This window comes from Sturnira hondurensis, unplaced genomic scaffold, assembly GCF_014824575.4.
Source record: "Sturnira hondurensis isolate 20B ecotype Veracruz unplaced genomic scaffold, ASM1482457v3 Scaffold0004068, whole genome shotgun sequence".
Classification (NCBI taxonomy): domain Eukaryota; kingdom Metazoa; phylum Chordata; class Mammalia; order Chiroptera; family Phyllostomidae; genus Sturnira; species Sturnira hondurensis.
In genome coordinates, this window is record NW_028076699.1 from 3,983,534 (window position 1) to 4,006,555 (window position 23,022).

Below are 23,022 nucleotides of genomic sequence, written 5' to 3' on the forward strand. Positions count from 1 at the left end.
GGGGTGTTTTACTTTGAGATTGATGAAATTATATTTTATTTATTGTCATCTGAAGTTCAGCTGAATTTGTAATAGATTCAATGTCGTTTCTACTACATTGTACTATCAACTTGTAAACAGATTTCTCACATGACTTTACCCTAAATTACATGAAAAGGGATTAGATAGAACTATTTCTCTTTTTTATTTTAAAGTTTGGGGTTTTTGTTTTGTTTTAATTTTGCTTTTAGGTGTGAATGCCTGGAGTTAAATAATTATCATCTCTTTTTGCAGTATTTAGAGGCCCATCTAAAATTTCTAGCATTTTTCTTGCAAGAAGCTACTCTGTATCTGGGTTGGAATCGTGCCAAGGAAATCTGGGAGTGTCTTGTGACTGGCCAGGATGTCTGTGAGTTAGATAGAGAGGTAAGCAAATGGTTCTGTGGACAAAGTAAGACAGAAGTGGAATTTAATATTTCACGTTTTGTGTGTGTCTTACATCTTCGGTTCTAAACACTTTTCAATTTACTAAGCATACATTTATATTAATAGGCCAGGGCAAGTGCTGGAAAAATACTTATTTGTATGTATTTTTTTCAGGATACTAATAGAAGTGTGAGTATTTCAGTAATTATGATACCATTCTGTGTAAAACCAAAATCAGCTAGTTAAAGTACAGCTGAACAATTCTCAGTATATCTTGTAGTTTCTTTTCCCCATCACACGAAACTAATTTTAAGTTACCAAGAGACGACAGAGCTCCTGTAATGATGTCGCACCCAGAAACACCAAGGAAGAGTGAAAACCCAGATGGATCTTTAGGGCTATAATTAAATAGCTGAAAAGGGGTTAAACTAGAAGCTCAGTACCTGTTTCGACATTTACTAGCAGCGAATTGCTGTTTTTTCCTCTCATTTTATGGAATAATATTAATTACTTAATGGAATTGTTGAAAGAACCAAATATGTGATGGTGCTTAGCACAGTGCCTGGCACACAGTAAGGCTTATTAATAAATGTTTGTGAAAAAACCCAAGTATGTATAAAATTAAAAGTATGAGTATATATTTTAATTATCTGTGGGAAAGATTGCTGGTAATTTAATGCTTTATTTAGTCCAGAGTTCTAAGCATCTCAGTTTTGAGTGGTATTTTGGCAGTGTAAGTTTTTGAAGAATTAAAAATAATTTATCTTCACTGCCCCGATGCAGAATACATATTTTCTTGACATGAATTTTAGTTACAGGGTCATATTTGTCTTATCCACAGATGTGCTTTGAATGGTTTACAAAAGGGCAGCATGATCTCGAGAGTGACGTTCAGCAGCAGCTCTTCAAAGAGAAAATTCTTAAATTGGAGTCATATGAAATCACTATGAATGGTAGGAAAAACATAAATTCATTTTTTCAATTCTTTAAAAAATTTTATTTTTTTCTCCTTTCCTTCTAAGCCCATGTCTCAAAAGCAGCCAGACAATTTGGAATATCTCTGTGATCTTTATATACACAGCTGAATTCCTTTTTATATAAATGTTATCTTATAATAATTTTTAATTATATGACCTGATAACTCACATTATCAGACTGCCTTTTCTTATAGTTACTTAGTACAAAAGTGATTCACTTAAATTTATCCAAGTATAGAAATCTTCCTTTTAGGTGTTTCTTGTAATTGAAACTTTTCATCGAGATAAAATTCATATACTATGAAACTCATTTTTTTAAAGTGTACAATTAGTGGCTCTTAGTATATTCACAAAGTTGTTCACCCTTCACCACTTTCTAACCCTAAGACATTTAATCACCCCCAGAAGAAACCCTGTACACATTAGCAGCTGCTCCCTGTTCTCTCCTACCCCCAGTCTCCAATCCATTTTCTATCTTCATGGATTAGCCTAATCTAAACATTTCATATAAAAGGAGTTGTTCAATATGTATCTGGCTTTTTTTTAATGCTGAGACATAATGTTTTCAATGTTCACCCATGTTGTAGCATATTCTTCATTCCAGTTAGGCCAAATAATATTCCACTGTAAGACTATACCACATTTTGTTTATCCATTTATCGGTTGATGGATATTTGGATCACTATCGACTTTTTGGCTATTATTAATCATGCTGCTACAGACATTCATGTACAAGTTTTGTGAACACAGGTTTCATTTCTCTTAGGCATACACCTAGGAGTGAAATTGCTGTATCAGATAATTAGCATTTGAGGAACTACCAAATTGTTGTGCAGTGTGGGATTTTGTAATCCCATTGGCAGAGTATGAGAATTTCATTTTCCCCACCTCCTCACCAGTACAGACAGTGCTGGTCTGTATTTGTTTCTTTACCCATTCTAGTGACTACGAAGTAGTGTCATGTGCTATTGATTTGCATTTCCCTGAGGATTAATGATACTGACTATCTGTTCATGTGCTTAATAGCCATTCATATATATTCTTTGGAGAAAAACCTTTTCAAATCTTTTGCCCATTTAATTAGATTATTTGTCTTTATTGTTGCATTGTAAGAGTTCTTTATATATTCTGCATGCTAGCTCCTTGTCAGAAATATGATTTGCAAATTTTTTGTGCTATTCTTGGATTGTCTTCACTTTTTGCATAGTCCTTTGAAGCACAGAAGTTTTTCATTTTGATTTAGTCTAATTTATCTACTCTTTTCTTTTGTTACTTGTGCTTTCAGCACCATATCTAAGAAGCCATTGCCTAATCCAAAGCCTTAAAGATTTGCAGCTATGTTTTGTCCTGAGCATTTTCGTTTTAGCACTTGAGGTGCTTTGAGTGTTTTCACTGATTATCTGCGTTACTTACAGCATGTGAACTTATCTGATTCTATACTTTCAGGTTTTAACTTATTTAAGACTTTTTTTGAAAATGTGAATCTCTGTGACCATCGATTGAAAAGACAAGGGGCTCAGTTGGTAAGTACACTACTCTCAAATCTAGTTTAGATAATATAGTAAAACTTGACATTCTGCAAAAGTGTGTTATAATCGAGATAAAACATGAGTTATTCCAAAGTTTTTCTGCATTGATGATAAAGTTTTCCACATTGATGATAGCTGACTTCCCAAATGCCTCTGCTCTTGCTAATCTCTGGGGCAGCCAGCAGCTCCTGTGGTTAGGTAAATGCCAAGTAGGGTAGTTCTGTTTACCTTCCCACTCCTCAGATCAATCCGCATTTTCCTTAAAAAGTAACAAAATCTTCACTCTGGGATCACAGTGACAATGATTTGGGGAAAATAATTTAAGAGCAGACAGCGATGTAAAAAATGATCTGTAGCAGGTGCATCATACTCATTTTCACCGGGGGCCACATCAGCCTCCCAGTTGCCTTCAAAGGGCCAAATGTAATTTCAACTCCTTAACAGTTAAGGAGTAGTTACATTTATACAGTCCTAAAGTTATTTCAGCCCTTTGAAGGCAACTGGGAGGCTGATGTGGCCCCCAGTAAAAATGAGTTTGACACCCCTGATCTGTAGAATGTATACAGCTATTATTTACATTCACATATGCACCTTTAAAAAGAAAGGCAAAAACATAACTCTTTTTTTCCAAGACTGTTCTTGACCTCATTTTCTGGGTGGTAAGTGTTTTTACAGAATCTTTTTAAGCTCTTGGGAAGACTGAATTGAGCTCCAAGGATTAGTAGCTACTTCTAGCTTGACTTCATGTCCTTTTGAAGAAAAGCTCCTGAAGGTGGCACCCACCTCACCAGTGCTATTCCTGCATCGGTAGTTCATTTGGGCGGGTGTCTAGTGTGGGCGTAGGGTGCCTGGAAAAAATCTGCACATCTCTTCTGGTTCCCTTAGAGGTGGCCCCGTGTTTCTGCTGTTGGTTGGTTTTTGTTTTAAACTTAAATATTGATACAATAGCATTCTCATGTAGCTTGATTTTTGCAGCCTAATTCATATTAAATTAAAGAGGTGGGAACTTACAGTGTAACAGAAAATGGTTGTAACTTTGTGACCTTGGTGTACTGTATAATAATTTGTTTTCTTTTGAACAGTATGTAGAAAAGCTGGAATTGATAGGAATGGATTTCATTTGGAAAATAGCCATGGAATCACCTGATGAAGAAATTGCAAATGAAGCTATTCAGTTAATCATAAACTACAGTTATATTAATCTGAACCCCAGGTTAAAGAAGGTGGGTGTCTGTGGGAAGAAGGTCCTCAAACACAAAAGGACAGAAAATTATATATTTTTATGTCTAAGTTGGCATGCCTGAAAATTGGCTTCTTTATTTTGACATTTGTCCTTAATGATTACAGCTAAATGCCAAACTAATTTTAATTTCCATATACATCTTTTAGGATTCTGTATCATTACATAAGAAATTCATTGCTGATTGCTACACAAGATTAGAAGTGAGTAGCAATTTTAACTCGTTTTTTAAATAAATGTTTTGGGTTTTTTCTTTTAAAATTTTGTATTTTGAGATCATGTATAATGTTGATATTTGTGGCTGGATCCTTTTGAAGAATTTGTGAATAGTACCATACTATAACATAAGGAGTTGCCTCAATGCCCCAGTATAGAATTGGACTTTGCAGGAGATGTTTCTTTTCCCACCACCGCCCCTCTTCTCTGCTTTACCCACCCCTCTTTGAGGGTATAGGAACCTGTTTTCTTAAGATGGAAAGAAAACGGGTTTTCTCTACATTTCTATTTTAAGAAAACAGGTCTCCTCTATGTTCTACATTTCCCATAGATTGTTTTTCTCATTTTCACTTTCTGGTCCAGGAATTTTATACAAGCACCTGCTTTTTTTCCTATCCTTCTCCACATTTCACCTAGTTTATATTATAAATGCTATTAAAGGCCACAGTAGGACTCAGTGGGGTGATGTTGGTTGTCTTTGTCCATTAGAAGCCTGCTGTTTAATACTACTGTCTTACATATAATGCTTTATTTCCAACATATGCTGAAAGCATTAAATATTTATTTTCTTTCTTAATTAGCGCTTGTTTTTATGTCAAATAGAGTATTTCAAAAACAAAATGCCACTGCCCCCAAATGTTAATGAGTTAGACATTTTGGTGATGAATATATGCTGGAATCTGTGTAAGATTTCCCGAGTTCAAATAAGTCTCCATAAAAGCACTTAAAGTACTCAAGTGCCCCTAAATGAGGTCCTGTGTGTTACATAAACAGAACAGTAGTTGGACTGGGGTTATTACACTTCCCACAGATCACTCGGTAGTTACTGGAGACCTTCTTGGTTGTCAGAGTTAGAGGGGTCCTACTGGCACCTACTGGTTGTGAGTAGGGTCAGGGGCGCTGTTAAACATCCTGCAGCGCCCAGGACAGTCTTCCACAACAAACACCTGTCCAGCCCGGAATGTCAATAGAGCTGAGCTGGAGAAACCCTGATAAAGAATTATTTCTTATCTCATAGGCAGCCAGTTCAGCACTTGGTGGCCCTACTCTAACACATGCTGTGACCAGAGCAACAAAAATGCTTACAGCGACTGCCATGCCAACTGTAGCAACATCAGTTCAGTCTCCATATAGGTAAGAGATTGCAGAAGTTACAACAAATGTACAATATTTAAATACGTATCAGTTTAAAAAATAATTGGCCTCTTCCCCCCCACCCCACCCCCGCCATGGAGATCTCTCCATTTTGATTTCCTCATTTTACTTCATAACTTTTGCAAACAGTCATGTCCTGGGAAATTATGTTTCCCACTGTATATCCCAGGTTTGTGTCTCTCTAGAAGATTCGAAGGTCATCAGCATAACCGTCCAGGTATTCCCCTGCTCTTACCCCTCTACCTAGTAGACAAGGTGTAGGTTTTTTTGATTCGCTTAACTTTTACTCTGTGTGATAGTAATCTTCTCTACTATGATGGAATAAAGATATAGTCAGTGCATGGAGAGTAATTTTTTAAGTTTGAAATATTTACTTAGACGTCTTATAAATTTTCTCCTTGAATAGTCAAATCCACGGCATTAATAGCATGAGCAAAATGAAGTGGAAGATGATGATTGATTAAAATTGTATAGTATAATATAATCATAATTAAAATATTATGACATAAACTTTTTTCAAAATAATTTTTAATGAGAACTTTATCCTGAGATATTTGGCGTTTTTTACTTTATTTTTTCCCCTCACCCAATGATACATTTTTATTAATTTTAGAGAAGGGAATGGAGGGAGAGAAAGAGAAACAGAGATCAGTTGCCTTCCACAACCTAGGTATGTGCCCTACCAGGAATCAAACCCACGACCTTTTAGTGTATGGGATGATGCTCTAACCAACAGAGCCACCTAGCCAGGGCCAAAATACTTGCATTAAAACCGAATTGGCATTGTCTCTCAATCACATTGCTGCGTTTTATGTTTTAAAATATTACCAGTGAAATCTGAGCTCAGTGTTTGCTATAGTTCTTTGATATAATAAGTAGAATAGATGAACATTTAGAAATGTTAGACTGAAATAACTAGAACATTTTTGTGAGGTTTTATGAGCCTTTCATTACTAGTACACCACCCCAAATCCGCCCAACTCAATGATACCCGTGAAACGTTGGCAGGTGCTCAGAGAAGTCTCTGCGCCTCACTCTGCTGCCCTCTAGTGATGGTCCTCCTGCAGTCTTTCTCAACTCATAGACTGTATGTGTGTGTTTATTTTTATTTACAGTTGGGACTGTTCCTTTTCTTTTTAGAGCCTTCTTTTAGAAGTGGAATCCTTGCTCACAGTCTTTATTATCTTTTTAGAAATGAATTGAGTACTGTATAGTGATGCTTTATTAATATGAAAGACGCCAATAAAATTCAACCCTCTAGAACCTCTTTTTTAAAATGACAGAAGGTGATTATATCTGCATGAGAATACTTCACATGACTTTTGCATTCCCACATTCTTGGAAGTATATCTCAAATAGACTTTCATTAAAGATGTAAATTAGGAATTCCTAATTATATATTTATAAGGTGTAATCCATCTCTATGACCTAGGTTCTTAATGATTTATTGTCTGACAAATCAGAATAGAAATGCATTTATGAACTATTGGATTGGAATTTCTGTACTTTAGTTCTTTAAATAAGTGTGCTTTTTTTTTTTACTAAGTGCTTTTATTCTAAATCATTCATAATTGACTACAGAGCACAACCACATGATAGTTTTTAAATATTCTTATTATAAACTTTAAACAGAGTTAGTAAGAATGTATAGTGTCAAAATTGAATTGAACAGGACATTGTTTTTATCTTACCCTGCTAGTTTTGAAAGAACTTTTTTAGTGACCATGATTGTTCTATCTTGTGGGGGCAGGAGTTTTCTCTCATCTGTACGGCGTGTTGCAGTGCGGTCTGTGATTCGATTCATTATTGGGGCATCAGTGAAATAGCACAGTCAACAATTCACTCTTAGTACCTAGTGATTTCCTAAACAGTTTCCATCTGGATATCAGATTTTGCTGGTTCCTGCTCATAGAATGAAGGAATTTAGAATTCTGTTAAATTCTAAATTTGAACCAACTCTTTTCAAAGTGAAATTTCCAACACTGCTAATCAAGTGTTAGAAAATGGTAGCACCTCTTTTAAGTTTTAGAAATATACCTATTTGAAACACCTAGACTTTCTGGACATTAGCACATTGTTAAAGGGATTTGGATTTTTTCATCTCTCAGTGTGAACACATGTAGCGTTCTTTTTAATAAAACATGAGCTGTGACTATATAAGCTGCTAAATGTTGAAGTCCTATTAGTCATCTCTTTGTACCCATCTCTTTGTGTCCTGATTCCAGGACACATACACACACAGCCCAGAATCCAAGGCTGTGCAAGTCCTTTAGATAAAATGGTGTAGCGTTAGCCTATCTTTGCATATGGGCTACAGTGGGGTGTGCCTATCCACTACTTCATTCATGAGGATTCAGTGTCGTGCTCAGCTCATAGCAAATTCAAATGTTGTGTTTTGGAACTATGGGGGGTTTTTACAGTTTTGATCCACAGTTGTTGGGTTGACTGTATTTCCGATGAAAGTAGGATTTCATAAGTCTGACCAGAAGAGTCCTCGGGTCTCATTTTCAGAGTCTGTTAGGGCTCCATGCTCTCTTGCTGTGTATTTCCTGTCCCATAGATGCTTGTGTCTCCTGATACGTGTTGATTTCTTAGTTACTTTGAAAACCTTTAGGATTACAAATTCTTATATTTTAAGTTTGAACTATACAGAATGTCCACAGATGTACAATTGTTTAGTCTTCCTTTCTTCCTCATTCTTAGCCTGATTTAAACAAATAGTAACCTAAGTGTTCATCAGTAAGTGAGTGGATGAGGAACAAGTGGTGTTTACATACAGTGGGCTATGATTCGACCATAAAAAGGATGAAATCTTGCCATCTGCAACCACACACGTGAACCTAGAGGGTACTGTGCTGAGTGAGATACGACAGAGAACGACAGTACCATGTGATTTCACTTACATGTGAAGTCTAAAAGTCAGAACAAACAAACAAGCAGAATAGAAACAGAATAGATGAGGAGAACATTTTGATGGTTGCCAGATGGGAGGAGATTTTAGGGAAGTGAGTGAAAAAGGTGAGGGTGTTAAAAAGTATAAATCGGTAGTTACAGGATAATCGTGGGAATATAAAGTACAGGTCAGTAATGTTGTAATGATTATGGTTGGTGTCAGGTGGGTGCTGGTTTTGTCAGGATGACCACTTTGTAAGAGAGAAATGTCTAATCACTGGGTTGTACACCTGGAATGAATGCAATATTGTACATCAACTGTAATGGAAAAATAAAAAATATTATTAAAGAAAAATAGCAACTCTTCTTTGTGAAATATTTTCCCATTTATCTTCTAATTTTCAAGCAGTTTTGAATTTTGTCTGATCCCCTGCATTTATAGAATTATGCGGCATATTCTAGTTGTAAGATTATGAGAGTCAAACTTGCTGATTTTTCATTCTTTGTGGATTGATGGACAAATCAGCGTAGAGATCCAGGTCCTCCATGTGTGAAACAGCTGCTTAAAAAGAAAAAGAAGGAAGAAAAGGGCAGGAAAGGACATGGGTGCAGGGCCAGGCTTCTCCCTTGTTTCGTCTGTGCCCTGTAGCTGCGACCGGGTTGAACCATCTCCTCTGTGGGCGAAAGGGAAGGGTAGTCTTTGCAAATTTCAGTCTTTGACCAAGGAGTACTGGCTGGGATTGGTGAAACAGACTGTGACTGAGCGCAAGTCAACCACTCAAATATGTTTTTAAAAATTGTTTTAATCCATAGATCCACGAAACTGGTCATCATTGAGAGGCTGCTGCTTCTGGCAGAGCGCTATGTGGTCACTATAGAGGTAAGCCTCTCTTCCTGGCACGGCCGCACCACCGCAACTAGGCTGTGTGGTGGCTGTGCAGTTCTGGAGTGTTGGACAGTGGTGCAGCATATCTGATTCGTTTGGCTTGCTCTCTTTTTCCAGGACTTTTACTCTGTTCCACGAACTATTCTACCTCATGGCGCCTCATTTCATGGACATCTTTTAACTCTCAATGTTACTTATGAGTCTACCAAAGATACTTTTACCGTAGAGGTAGGTTTACATTAAGCTCTGTAGCCATTTTCTGTCTTGTTATTTTCATAACACTGATGATTAAGATCTCTGAATGAGTGGCTCTTCTATTGTAAAAGCTGTTAAGTAAATTTAGAATAAAGACCTGAAATGACAGCAAACCGATGGGGGTATAAAGCAGACATGCAGATAAATATGTAATACAATGTCAGGTGGTGGTGAGTGTTAGGAAGAATAAAGCAGAAGTGATAAGTTGGTAGAAGTGATAGTTATACATGAAATACCATTTTAGATGAAGATGGACAGGGAGGGTCTGAGGTGGTGACATTTGAACACAGACTTGAATGAAGTGACATAGTAAGTCATTTCTGGAAAGGACATTCCAAGCAAAGGGAGCAGCAGGGACATAGGCCCTGCAGTGGGAGTTTGCTTGGCTTGTTCATGAGAAGCAAGGCGGCCAGTGGGACAGTAAGAAAGGGAAAGAAAGAATGGAAGACCAGCTGTGGAAGAAGGACTGGAGGTCTTATTGTGTGCATGATGAGGCGGAATTGGAGTGGCGAACAGAACTTTCACTTAAGCAGAAGGGAAGCCTCCCAAGGGCAAGGATTTGCATCCTCAGTTTTCTGCTGTCTCAGCTTGTACACCAGTGCCCAGTGCCCAGTAGATGCTTGTTTAAGTGAACGAGTAAATGGGTTATAACGATGTGGAGTTTCATTTCACAGGCCCACAGTAATGAAACCATAGGGAGTGTCCGGTGGAAGATAGCCAAGCAGTTGTGCTGTCCTGTGGATAATATACAGATATTTACAAATGATTGTCTGGTAGGTTTAAATAAACTTGGCCCTTTAGCCTGATAGTACTACTTTCCTCTTTCTTTCCCTCTCAATAATTAAGAAACCACTTTTTGCAGCTGACAGTGAATAAAGATCAAAAGCTACTCCACCAGCTGGGCTTTTCCGACGAACAGATCCTTACAGTAAAGACTTCTGGCAGCGGGACCCCATCTGGGAGCTCAGCCGACTCCTCCACCAGCTCCAGCAGCAGCAGCAGTGGGGTGTTTAGTTCATCGTATGCCATGGAGCAGGTATTGAGTGAAAAACACCTGTTTTAAAACAAAGTTTCAATATCGTTTTGCCTCCAGCCTGTCTAGATTTGAGCTGAAGGCAAATCCTGACTCTTCAGAACTGTATCACTGAGAAGCAGCAGGCATCCGTTGGGAGAAGACATATAATTTATCAATCTCCTGGACAAAAATCTTCTGAGTCCCCCAGTCATTCTGCCCGGCCACTGCTTGCTGCTCCTGCTCCTCTCATACATTTCTCTTCATTGATTCATTAATTTACCCTCTACTGGGCCGTGCCCACTAGCAGTCACACGTGCAGTGTTACTTTTACCATCCTACCATCCCACAGCTCCACCTTCATTTCCCACCCTAGTATCTCCTTCCCAAATCATCAGAGCTCCTTGAAAGAATTGTTGAAACTCTTGTCACCCTCTTTTCTGGCTTTTTTCTAGGTTATCTGTCACTTCCATCTCTCAATCCTCATTTTCTTGACATTTCAACAGATTTGATGCATGTGATCACTTCCCCTCGAAATACTTTCTTCACTTGGCTTTCAGATCTTTTTGTGACTGTGTCTTTTTAACTTAGTCTAATCTTGCTATAGATGTCAAAGAACTCCTCAGGGTTAATGTTAGTATTGTGGATTTTTTAAATAACTGGATAGTACTTTTATTTAACAAGAACTTAAGAAAGAAATTCCATTAAGAATAGTATTGTAACAGTTAATTAGCAACAGAAACAATGTATACAGCATCATTAACATGTTTGTACTATTTCTTATCCTAAATTTATTAAAAATCTTTCCCTATATAAATACATTCTACAGTGATATCTAGTTTCTTATTCCTTCTAACCAGAAAATAGTACTTTAATCACATCTGAGTCTCTTGTATGCACCTCTATCCAAATTTTTTATTTCTTACCTTTAGGAAAAAAACAGGGTAACTTCTTTTTCTCACCTTAGATTACATATAAGGGGGGACTCCAAGAAAACTGGAATTATTTTCTAAAGGGCAGGCCCCTTTTACCACAGGCTTCCTCCCCTGGGTGAGTGTTCTAGGAACCCCTCTGTATCAGTGCACCAGCCGGCATTGCTGTGAGAGGCTACATTCAGCTTCAGGGATATTTTTTTTTGTAGGGGGAGATTCTTTCAAAGCATTTGCCCATTTCATGATGGGTGATTGGTTACAAGCACACTTGCCCAAACCACAGTGAGTGTTCAGTTTTTGACCAAAAACAGTGTGGCCCTCCTGTCCCACCCTCCCCATTCACTCAATCTTGCCCCAAGCAACTTTTTTTTTGTTTCCCTGGATGAAAAATATCCTCAAAGCGAAACATTTTGCTGGTGTGGAAGAGGTGAAACAAAAAACAGCAGAAACACTAAAAGCCATCGAAATTGACAAGTTCAAAAACTGTTCTGAACAGTGGGGATATCCTGATAGGTGCATTGCATCAGATGGAGAGTGCTTTGGAGGTGACTGAAGTTTAAACATGTAAGAATAAATACACAATTTTTATAAATAAGCTCCAGTTTTGGGGGGTCCCCCCTCATATATACCTATATATTGCGTGTGAGTGTATGCACATATATATATATTACCTTAATTTTGCTCTAAGTCGCTCATTGCCTTGTTTCCGCCTGATGAGCTCTAGTCGGCTTTCTATGGTGCCCACTCTCCATTCTAGAGATTATACCTGCCTTTGTTTTACCTCTCTCCTTCTGCCTGCCATTTGTCACCTTAGTCCCCCCACAGCAGGCGGGTGTGAGAAGAGAGCCCAGGTGATCAGCTCACTGGAAGATGGGAGATCCCTGACTCTTGTGTTTTCATGCGTCTTCAATGCAGATGAGCGCTGTGCTCCCCTCATGCTTTTTAGTGACCAGTCTTTCCGAACAAGTATTTTTATTACTGGTATATTTGATTAAAAAATTCTTTTGTAACTTTGTATCTCTATTTTGCCTCTTCCCCTCAGGAGAAATCCCTTCCTGGTGTTGTGATGGCACTTGTATGTAACGTGTTTGACATGCTTTACCAGCTTGCCAATCTAGAGGAGCCAAGGTAAATAAACTTTTTAAAAATATTTATTTATTTATCTTTAGAGAGGAAGGGAAGGAGAGAGGGAGAGAAATATCAGTGTACGGTTGCCTCTCGTGTGTCCCTTGCTGGGAACTGGCCTGCAACCCAGGCATGTGCCCTGACTGGGAATCGAACCGCGATCGTGTGGTTCGCAGGCCCGTGCTCAATCCACTGAGCTACACCAGCCAGGGCACTTTTTTAAAGTTTTTATCTATTTATTTATTTTTAGGGAGAGGGGAAGGAAGGGAGAAAGAGAGGGAGAGAAACATTGATGTGCAAGAGAAAATTCGATTGGTTGCCTCTCACAGGCCCCCAACTGGGGGACCCAGCCTGCAACCCAGGCTTATGCCCTGACTGGGAATTGAACTGCCAACCCTTTGGTTCACAGGCCAGCACTCAGTCCACTGAGCCACACTGGCCAGCACAGTAAATATAAATAGTTATGAAGCATGAAAGAAAGTTATAAAGGTCAGGGAACCAAGTATTCACTGGATGTATTTTACCTTACGTCTTGTACTAAATGACTCTGTTACTGAAACTGTGACTTACCTGAAAAATATTTAAATTTGAAAAATTTCAGGATAACTCTACGGGTACGAAAGCTGCTGCTCTTGATACCCACTGATCCAGCCATTCAGGAAGCCCTTGACCAACTTGATTCTTTAGGAAGAAAGGTATAAGTGTCTTTATAGCTATTTAACTGACATGAGATTTTATATCATGATTCAGTGAAAATACAACATGAAATCATGTTAAAGTCATTTGATATCATCTTTGATTTCCAGAATGATTTTTCTTCTTTTAAAAAACCTTCTCTATAATGGAAATCAGAACTTTGTTGGCTTTTAAAGTATATAAATAGAGTCAAAAATGATGTCAAACTTTCAAACTAGAAGAGTCTTTAATATCATCTGCTTCTGCTTTCATGGTACATGTTAGGGAACCAGAGCCCAGAGACGAAGTATCTCATCCAAGTCAGACTGTAGTTCCGACTCCTCTCTCATGACACCTCTCCGATTGTGACTGTTGCTTATGTTTGAGTTGCTTGCATGAATGGATTATCTTTTAAAGTTTTTCACTGTTGATATTTAAAGTTCACTTTTTAATTGTTAGGTTATTGTTCTTTTATGTATGTATTGAAATTATGTTTTATCCTTAATGTTGTCTATGTTCTCAGAATAAATTTAGAACAAAGTTGTTAGAATTAAGTTAGGAATTTTATATTTCATTGGTTGTTTATATCAAGTCAGTCTTGTCTTATTTGACTTACATATTAACTTGCAGGAGAAGAGAACTGATATAATAAGATATATCATTAGTATAGGTTCAAAAAAGTCTCAGAGCTACTACTTTTGCAGTCTTGTAATTTTGTCATCAGTATGTAGAGGTACAAGTTTTAAAACACAGAAACAAATTCAGGTGACTGTACCGGTATTGCCTAAAATAGGATTATAATTCTGTAGAGCACTTACCATTTGTGTGGTAGAGTGTGATGTCTGGTTAATAATCATAGAGAGATCCAGTTTTATAGGATAATTTTTTTTTAAATGTCATTGGTCTGGATCACATTGAAAAGAAAGAAAATACTAGAATATATACAGATCTGGTTTTTTATTTGTCATTATAAGACATACATTTCTTCTTACTGTTGTTCCTTTAAACTTAGAAAACATTGCTGTCTGAAACAAGCTGTCAATCTTCAAAGTCTCCATCCCTCTCTTCAAAGCAACAGCACCAGCCAAGTGCCAGCTCAATTCTAGAAAGTCTGTTTCGCTCCTTTGCTCCAGGGATGTCCACCTTCAGGGTGCTCTACAACCTAGAAGTAAGGGACCTCCTTTCCCTCATTTTGTTTGGGCTTGCAGAGTCGTGTTTGCCGATGACAGAAATAAGTCAACAGGCTTGATCTGTTAAACATTTATTTTTTAAAAAGTACCAAATAGAATATAAATTTGAAATATTTTGGTTTTTGCCTTTGTCATTCATTGCTCAGTTTTATCAGTTGATAGCTGTGCGCATTGTTACACTTGCACAATAGCATCTAAATAAATAATTAGGAAGCCTTCGCTATTAAGATGTGTCATTACCTTCCTCTACAAATTTTGTAAGTATGTATAATATCAGTTATTAGTTCTAAGACTTCTTGTTATTAAGTGCATTTAATTTTTTTTGTAAGTATTGTAATTTGTTATTAATGAAGCTTTATGAGGAATTTGTCAGGAGACATGTTGACATTATTATCATTTGAAGGTTAAAAAAAGCCTTTGGAAGAATTTGAGCAAAAGAATATTTTTATTTTCCTGCCCCTAAAAGTAGCTTTAAACTAGTAGTCAATTTAGTTCAGTAGACATTTACTACCATTCATTGTGATAGTTAAGAGGTCAGAGCTGGGAGACAAGATACCTGCTCCAAGGTCTTATGAACAAGACATAGGAGAGGCTGGATAGACTGAGCCCTGAAAGCAAAGCATTCACAAAGCCATGTGGGAAAGTAACCAGGAAGGTGGAAGCAGTCCTGCTCTTGGAGGGTCAGGAGTCACCCTTGTGCCTCATCAAGTCTGGAGAAAAGAAAGCCTTGATGATTTTGCTTTGACCGAGGAAAATATATCTAAGCAGGTAGTTATTTAAGAATTCATATCAACACCCAAGCAGCCTTAATTATCAAATTACTGTTTTTTGTAGTAGATTTTGAGTCATAATAAAGGTCATAATTGCCAAAGGGTACCTACTTGGCCATGTTTGATAAGTTTTATTTCATCTGATAATGTGATTGGAATATATAATTATATTCATTCATTTTTATGGTCTACCTGTTGCTTATATGTTCAAACTATGGTAACATTCTTATTTGCCTTAAAATAATTATTCTTATCAAAAGACATATTGGATTCAAAAGTAGAAAATATTTAGTAAATATTTTAAAAATAAAGCATATACTTATTTAATGTGGACATTCAAAATAGGTATAGTATCCCAAAACAGAACATTCCTTAGAACTTTTGGGTCAGTTTAAGCTTGTAAATTTTGAAGTTTCCATGGCCGCCAGATTTGTCATGTTCTTTTGAATGATTGTCTCAAAAAAGTTAAGGAATAAATCTTAATGCCCTCATTTGAGGGCCCCTAGAAAAACAGAATGGTCCCACAGTGCTTGTCATCAGCTATTTAGATGGCATTGTCTTAGAACCAAAGGACTTAACAGTAAAATAACTCCAGTACAGTTTTAGGACTTCTAACTGGGAATTCCTTTGGTAGGTTTTCTTTTACTTTAGACAACAGAAAACATTTGGAAAATTTAACACTCCCCACAGCACTTACTTTTACTTTTACCTGAAAGGTTATATTTCTTACATTTTGATCTTTAACTCGTGTTTGCCTACTAGGAAACCTCAAAGTGGATATTCCAAATACCCATTCCTTTGCAGAAACATTTATTTTCCCCACATTATCATCCAGTAAGCATGGGGAGTGCATGCATGTGGCTGTCGACGTGCACAAAGCATTGAAATTACAGGGGGTTTCCTCTTTCCCATGCAGTGCTCGTAATCCAGGGCCGATGAAACTGGTTCCTGGAGAGCAGGAAGAAGCATCTTTAAAAAGAAAATCTCACATTAAAAATCTAAGCTCATAAAACCCGTGTAGCTTCACAGGAGCAGATGATAGCTAAATAAGCAATTGTTTACTGAGTACTTGTTTTGTGCCATTACTTATACTAAGCACTTTAAGCTTGTATTACCTTACTCAATCCAAACAATCCTCTGGTGAAAGTAATTACTGTCCCAGTTTAGCTGATGAGAAAAGTAAGGCAAAAGGGAAACTTACATGCCTGAGATCTGTCAGCTCATACAGGGTAAAACCAGAATGTGAGCTAGATTTGTAGTCTCATACTGTAGTTTAATTATTCATGTGAAATAATTCTCTGCCATACCAGAATATTCAGTTATGCTTTCCTTTAGGTAAATATGCCAATGTTGTAAAGGGGGCATGGATATTAAAGTGAGACACATTTGGATTTAAATTCTCATCATGTGACCTTGAATGGGAGGTCACTGAACCTCTCAGATAGTGGTCTTTACCTATAAAGTAAAATACATATGCCACGCATAGTGAGATGAAGAGATAATGCATGTTAAACACCTCATCTTATGCCTAGGACGTTGTAGATGCTCAATGAGTAGAAAGACATTAAGAATCATTAGTGGGGGACTCATCTAGATTTTTAGTAAATGGTGTATTTTATAAAATTTAATTTATATAGTTTTTCAAGAATATATCTAGTATGTCATGTAATGTATCTACTCTTATCTAAGCCTGAGAGACTGACACAATCACATTTGCTGGTTTCAGGAAAGGAACATATCAGTTTTGTTCAAAACAGATTTTTCTAGCTAAGTAAGTAGAACTTAAGAAATGTGATTATTTAATTGTGAAACATGAAGCTCCTTATATTTCTGGGAGAAAAAAATGGCATGCAGCATTTAAAGAAATCCTGACTTGAGTTGTGTGATTATTTTGTTTAGTAGAGGAATAATTCCTGCTGGAAATGTTGGGATGATTAATTGTGTTTATCTGTTTCCAAGGTTCTAAGCTCCAAACTCATGCCAACAGCTGATGATGACATGGCCAGAAACTGTGCAAAATCCTTCTGTGAGAACTTCCTCAAAGCAGGTGGTTTGAGGTTAGCATTTCAATACAATGTTACATGAATTGCAGAAAACAATTATATTACTTTAACTTCTTTTGCCAAGCTTCACTTATTCCTAAACGTGTCTTGTGAAGCATTGTGAAAGTTATAATAAGGAAGAATGATGTTTCAGCCTTTGGACTATTTTAATTCATTTTATGACTTTGGATTATTTGGAAAACTCAGAGCAGCACGTTTCTTTCCCCTCTGGTGGCAGGGAATCCTCAGGTAGGGGAAAGGATGGGAGGCTGTGTGGGTGCTTGTCAGTCCCCTCATCAGCTCGTGACGAGGTGACTTTGATGCCCCATGGGTCCACATTGTGTAAGGCACTAGTTCTAAGGATGCATATAAATTAGGTATCGCCCCTGCCCTTCAGAGTTTAGTCATGGTTTAGTAGTTACTATGTCTATTAATACAGAGGCTTATCAAAAGTGCTTTGGGGAGTGGAGGTTAGGGAGAAAAGTAGTGGTTAAACTTGGTTGGGGGGTTGTGAGATTAGGAAGTGCTTCACAGAAATTATCATTTGAGCTGGGGATTGTGAAACCAGGCCTCATTCCCTGGGTAAATAAGGAGGGCAGGGGCACTCTAAGCCAGAGGTGGAGGGTGGGGATGTGTGAAGCTCTCAAGTAAGGACTTCTCTTGGGAATTACTGTTGCCTAGTTGGGCTAGAGCCAAGGATAAGGGAGAAAAGGGGGATCACACTGAGGAATTATCTTACAGACCATGGAAAAACAGGAAGTCTCTAAGCCAGGGATTACCGTGGAGAAGAATAGAAGTGGGAGAGACTAAAGGCAGGAAGAATGGTTAAGAGCTGTAACAGGGGTCCAGAGAAGAGATGACGAGTTCTAAATTGGGGGCAGTGATAGGATGACATTTGTGAGGTAAAATAAGCAAGTCTTTATGACTAGATGTATGACTGTGATGGGAACATTCAGAGAATGGCCCTGTGATTTCTAGTGTGGGAGAGTTGGTAAATGGTGAGTCTCTAGTCCTTATGGGGAACAGACATGGAAGGAGATGGAGGAAACAGGTGGTCAAGAGGAATGAATTCGTTTGCATATGAGTTCCCTGTGAGTGATGTGAAGTGGATGGTTTAAATGTGATTCTCTCAAGAGAAGTGGAGAATGCATTAGAGATTTGGGGGAGGCGTCAGTGTGGAAGCATGGCCATTAGGGCTTAAGCAGATGGCAGAGTTGAGTGGCAAGTACAAGAATGGGACGTACATTCTATAAGTGGACGTGACATCTCTGCTTTACAGTAAGGGACAAGAAGAGGGTGACAGTACTTTGATGGTGAGAATAACTAAGGGGAAAGTTTATTTTTTCTGTTTTGATTTGAACTTGTGGAAGGCTTGATTCTCTGTAGGCAGACTAGAAGGGGCCAGGGAAGAAGAAAAGAACAAAGATGAAAAAGGGATGATTGACTTAGGGGCTGGGTTCTACTGCAGTTGAAAGGAGATTTGCTCTGGGAAGAAGTAGGCATGCCCTTTCCTCCAGGAGGAAAAACCTGCTTGCAGTTTGAGCAGAAGGTAGTTGAAGAAGGTCCTGTTTGGAGGCCTTGAGGGGAGGAGAAATCAGGTGAGACCTTGAAAGGATAAAGGGGAGGAGAAAAGAGCTAGAGCTGAAGGAGTTCCCAACCAAGTGGGAGGCCTAGTGCACACAGTTTTCTTCTTTGTTCGACAGGGTGGAGATGTTGCTGTAACAACTCATTTTCATTTACTGGTCCCATTACAGAGCTGTGGTAATGAAGGCATTTTCCTCTGGCTGCTTCTTGTATGTCAGCTAATTTATATGCCAGGCATTGTTCTAAGCACAGGGAACAGAGCAGTGAATAGATTTGACCAAAAAAAACCCTTATCCTTATGAAGCTTACTGTCCAGAGGGGAGACAAACAGTAAAGGCAAAAGTAAAAATGTGTGTCGGGTGGTAATAAGAGCTGTAGAGAAAAAAGACAAGAGGTATGGAAAGGGTTGTGATTTTCGGTAGAGTGGTCAGGGAAAGCTTCTCTGCTGGGGTGGTATTTTAGAGATGCGAAGGAGGTGTGGGGGTGAGACCTTGAGATAACTGGAGAGTGCTGTCCACAGGAGCAGCCCCCGCCCCCTAGAGGGACCAACCTAATGTCTGCAGAGACCAGCAGGAGGCCAGTGTGGCTGGGGCAGAGTGTGGCAGGCAGCAGAGGGGCAGTGAGGTTCCAGACATACCAGAGGTCAGGTCATGTGGGATCATACAGGCTACTGTGGAGATTGCCTTTTTTTTCTCTAGGAAATAGGAAGCCATTGGAGGAGTGCCATAACTGATTCATATTTTTAAAGGATCATTCTGGTTGATCTCTTTAGACTAGATTTTGGAGGTGGAGCGTCAAGAATGGAAGCAGGAAGAACAGCTGGGAAGCTTCTGTAGTAGTATAGGTTGTAGTGGCTATGAAAAACAAGCTTTATTGAACACACCAGCTCTGGATATATATTTGAATTGATAGTTCTACCGGTATCTCAGTAAGCTCAAACCAATTAGTGAGAAGAGGAACTACGCCAACACTCTCTGTTGGGTGTCTTTTTTTGGCTTATCAAGGAGTCTGATTGTAAAAGGACAAGCAGAGTTACAGAAAATTTCTTATGAAAGAAGTAGAAGTCTGTAATATCCTGCCTTTTTCCTTTTTTTCGGCAGTTTGGTTGTGAATGTCATGCAGAGGGACTCCATTCCATCAGAAGTCGACTACGAAACTAGGCAGGGGGTCTATTCTATCTGCCTGCAACTCGCGAGGTACGCTAGTCTCACAAGGTGACACTTGACTTGACTTTTCTTACCAATCCCATCATTTTAAATAGTGTGAACTGAGTTTGAGTAAGTGTACTTCTTCATTTCCTTATAAGATTTTTACTTGTCGGACAAACAATGCCCACGTTATTAGATGAAGACCTCACCAAAGATGGTATAGAAGCACTTTCTTCTCGCCCCTTCCGAAACGTCAGCCGGCAGACCAGCAGGCAGGTGTCCTTATGTGGCACCCCAGAAAAGTCATCCTACCGACAGCTGTCGGTGTCTGACCGGTCTTCTATCAGGGTTGAGGAAATCATCCCTGCTGCGCGAGTTGCAATACAAGTGAGTGAGTGGTGTGTTCGAGAATTACCAAGTACCTCCTGTTCAGAAAGGACTGCTTGCTGGGAGGGGCCATTCAGATATGATTGAGGATTGACATGAATGTTGCCTTATAGAAATTCATGATAAGAGACCACTAGTTTAGAAATAACTATAATTCAAGGTGGAAAATGTCAGGTATTATAAGAACTACAAAGGCAAAGAGCATTCTAGGAATTATTTTGGAGGAAGTGGAATAATTACCTTCACCTGTGGCTGTCATGAATGGTTTTATGTAGGAGGTGGCATTTGGGGTCGGCCTTAAAGAATAGATAAGCATTAGATGTGTAGAGATAAGTGCATAGAGTGAGAGAAAGGAGAGCTGTTGGGGCAAAAGGGAGGGCATGAGCAAAGTTAGAGAAAACCAGGGTCTTATGGGAGGTCACACAGTAGTTCACACAGGCCAGAATTCAGCGAGGGGAAAGGCAGAAAGGATAAAAACCAAATTGGTGGCAGGAAATTTAAAGCCAGAGCATGGAGATCGGAGCCCTTGTTTTACAGGTAACAGAGATGTCCAAAGTCTTTGAACAGCATGGAAGCATTGAAAAGGCGGTCGTCTAGATGATCTAGGGGGGAGGAGTCTCCCGAAACTGAGACCGTTAAGAAGGTTTAGAAGCCAGTGGAACGTGTTTCAATGCCACCTTTTCTCATAACGCTCTTTCATACTTCTTCAGACAATGGAAGTCAATGATTTCACCGCTACTGTGGCCTGTTTCATGAGACTGTCGTGGGCTGCTGCTGCAGGACGGCTTGACCTTGTTGGGAGTAGCCAGCCAATTAAAGAAAGTAATTCTCTGTTTCCTGCTGGAATTCGAAACAGGCTCAGCAGTTCAGGTACTAATTAAAAAGTGCAAAGTAATTAGAACATTGCACAGGAAGTAGCTGTAAGACTCATCTCTGTGTAATTGTTCAGTCCCAAAAAGGAGAAAGCCTTTTCTCTTGCTTTTCAGCATTAGTAAGAATTCATCAAACTATACACTTAAGATTTATACATATTACTGTATGTGTGCATGTATGTATGTATGTCATACTTCAGTTAAGAAAAGAGATATTTATAAACACAGAGTACGTGGGGAAACCAGTTTTTATCTTGCTAAATGTAAAATGTTATGAGGCCAGTAATTCTGGCTGTAATAAAAATTTGTCTAGAATTCCTACCTGGGAAAGTCGTATTTTGGGGTTAAGCCATTTATTTTCTATTAGACCTTTATAAATAGCTTTACTTTTCAGCCTCATTTGGTTTCCGGGCTAAGTCTATGTGTGTGTGTGTACCTCAATAATAAAAAAGTTTTAAAAATGTATGACATAGTAAAGTGCAGAAATGTTAAATGTACGGGATTTTTAGGATTTTATTGTAACCCACCTGCATCAAGATAAGGAGCATTTATGACATCCCAGGAAGAATCCCTCGTGCCTCCAAAGCTACACTATTCTTACTTCTGCTGCCTGAAAGTAGCTTTGCCTCATAAGCACATTTTTAGTGCCTTGCAGTGTGTTTTGTGTGCAAAGTCAGGGTCAGATAAAGTGATTAAGTCTTTCCTGTGTCTTAGACCAATTAGTGCCTTGCAGTGTGTTTTGTGTGCAAAGTCAGGGTCAGATAAAGTGATTAAGTCTTTCCTGTGTCTTAGACCAAAGTGCCTTCTTGAACTGTTTAATTTCACTTGGGGATTCTGGGGAACACACTAAAAGGATGTTAGAATGTGCCACTGGCCCTGCAGGCTCTACAGTAACTTCCTGCTTGTCTGTTTCCAGGAAGCAATTGCAGCTCTGGAAGTGAAGGAGAACCGGTAGCCCTGCACGCAGGCATCTGTGTGCGGCAGCAGTCTGTGTCTACCAAAGACTCCCTGATTGCCGGAGAAGCGTTGTCTCTCCTTGTTACCTGCCTACAGCTTCGGAGCCAGCAGCTGGGTATGCAGGAGGCTTGCTTGTGACTCATCTCCTTTAGGAAAAGGCCAGGTTTCTGTGGGGAATTATTGACATTGCTTTATAAATAAGGTCATATTAATAGAAATGAAGTGAGGGAAGTTGGCATGAAGAATAGGTAAGAATAGTGCTGGAATAGTTAAATTTTGAGTAAGTATTTATTGAGCACTTTCTATATACAAGGATCCACAGTAGTAGGTGTTATAAAAGGTAATATGTTGCCCCCCAGGAGTTTACTATCTAGTTGAAGAATTAAAACAACCCAAATTTGTAATTCATAAACTGTAGAATTAGAATTATATATCAATTCCTAAACTGATAATGACTCCACTTAAAAATTATGAGACTCAAGATTTGCCCTTTTAACTTTATTGATGGCTTTAGCAAAGTAGAGTTACTGTTCATCACACATTTTGGGTTAGAACCCCCCAGGGTTCAGTCCCTCATCACTGCCTTGCCTCTGTCAACTCTCATTCTCTCACTGAGCCCACCCACGTTCACAGTTTGAAATTCCTTCTAGACGCTGATACCTAGATTTGGGTCTGTAGCCTGGACCACACCCCTGGCATCTCCACTTGCATATCAGACTTTTCAAACTTAACATGTCCAGAATTGAGCTATGGATCTGGCCCATAACAGCCAA

General features: G+C 38.7%; 1 protein-coding gene across 2 annotated transcripts in view; it reads left to right on the forward strand.

The window, feature by feature from the left end:
• Nucleotides 1-23,022, forward strand: part of USP24 (ubiquitin specific peptidase 24) — a 135,125-nt gene that overhangs the window by 60,887 nt on the left and 51,216 nt on the right. For both annotated transcript variants that reach the window (XM_037043173.1, XM_037043174.1), the window contains exons 19-36: nucleotides 274-405; nucleotides 1,247-1,358; nucleotides 2,829-2,905; nucleotides 3,994-4,134; nucleotides 4,301-4,354; nucleotides 5,386-5,501; nucleotides 9,228-9,294; nucleotides 9,418-9,528; nucleotides 10,230-10,328; nucleotides 10,418-10,591; nucleotides 12,542-12,627; nucleotides 13,226-13,319; nucleotides 14,312-14,467; nucleotides 17,219-17,316; nucleotides 19,986-20,081; nucleotides 20,192-20,420; nucleotides 21,131-21,290; nucleotides 22,209-22,364. In XM_037043173.1, coding sequence (XP_036899068.1) covers nucleotides 274-405; nucleotides 1,247-1,358; nucleotides 2,829-2,905; nucleotides 3,994-4,134; nucleotides 4,301-4,354; nucleotides 5,386-5,501; nucleotides 9,228-9,294; nucleotides 9,418-9,528; nucleotides 10,230-10,328; nucleotides 10,418-10,591; nucleotides 12,542-12,627; nucleotides 13,226-13,319; nucleotides 14,312-14,467; nucleotides 17,219-17,316; nucleotides 19,986-20,081; nucleotides 20,192-20,420; nucleotides 21,131-21,290; nucleotides 22,209-22,364 — 2,158 coding nt within the window. The remainder of the gene's footprint in view (nucleotides 1-273; nucleotides 406-1,246; nucleotides 1,359-2,828; nucleotides 2,906-3,993; nucleotides 4,135-4,300; nucleotides 4,355-5,385; nucleotides 5,502-9,227; nucleotides 9,295-9,417; nucleotides 9,529-10,229; nucleotides 10,329-10,417; nucleotides 10,592-12,541; nucleotides 12,628-13,225; nucleotides 13,320-14,311; nucleotides 14,468-17,218; nucleotides 17,317-19,985; nucleotides 20,082-20,191; nucleotides 20,421-21,130; nucleotides 21,291-22,208; nucleotides 22,365-23,022) is intronic.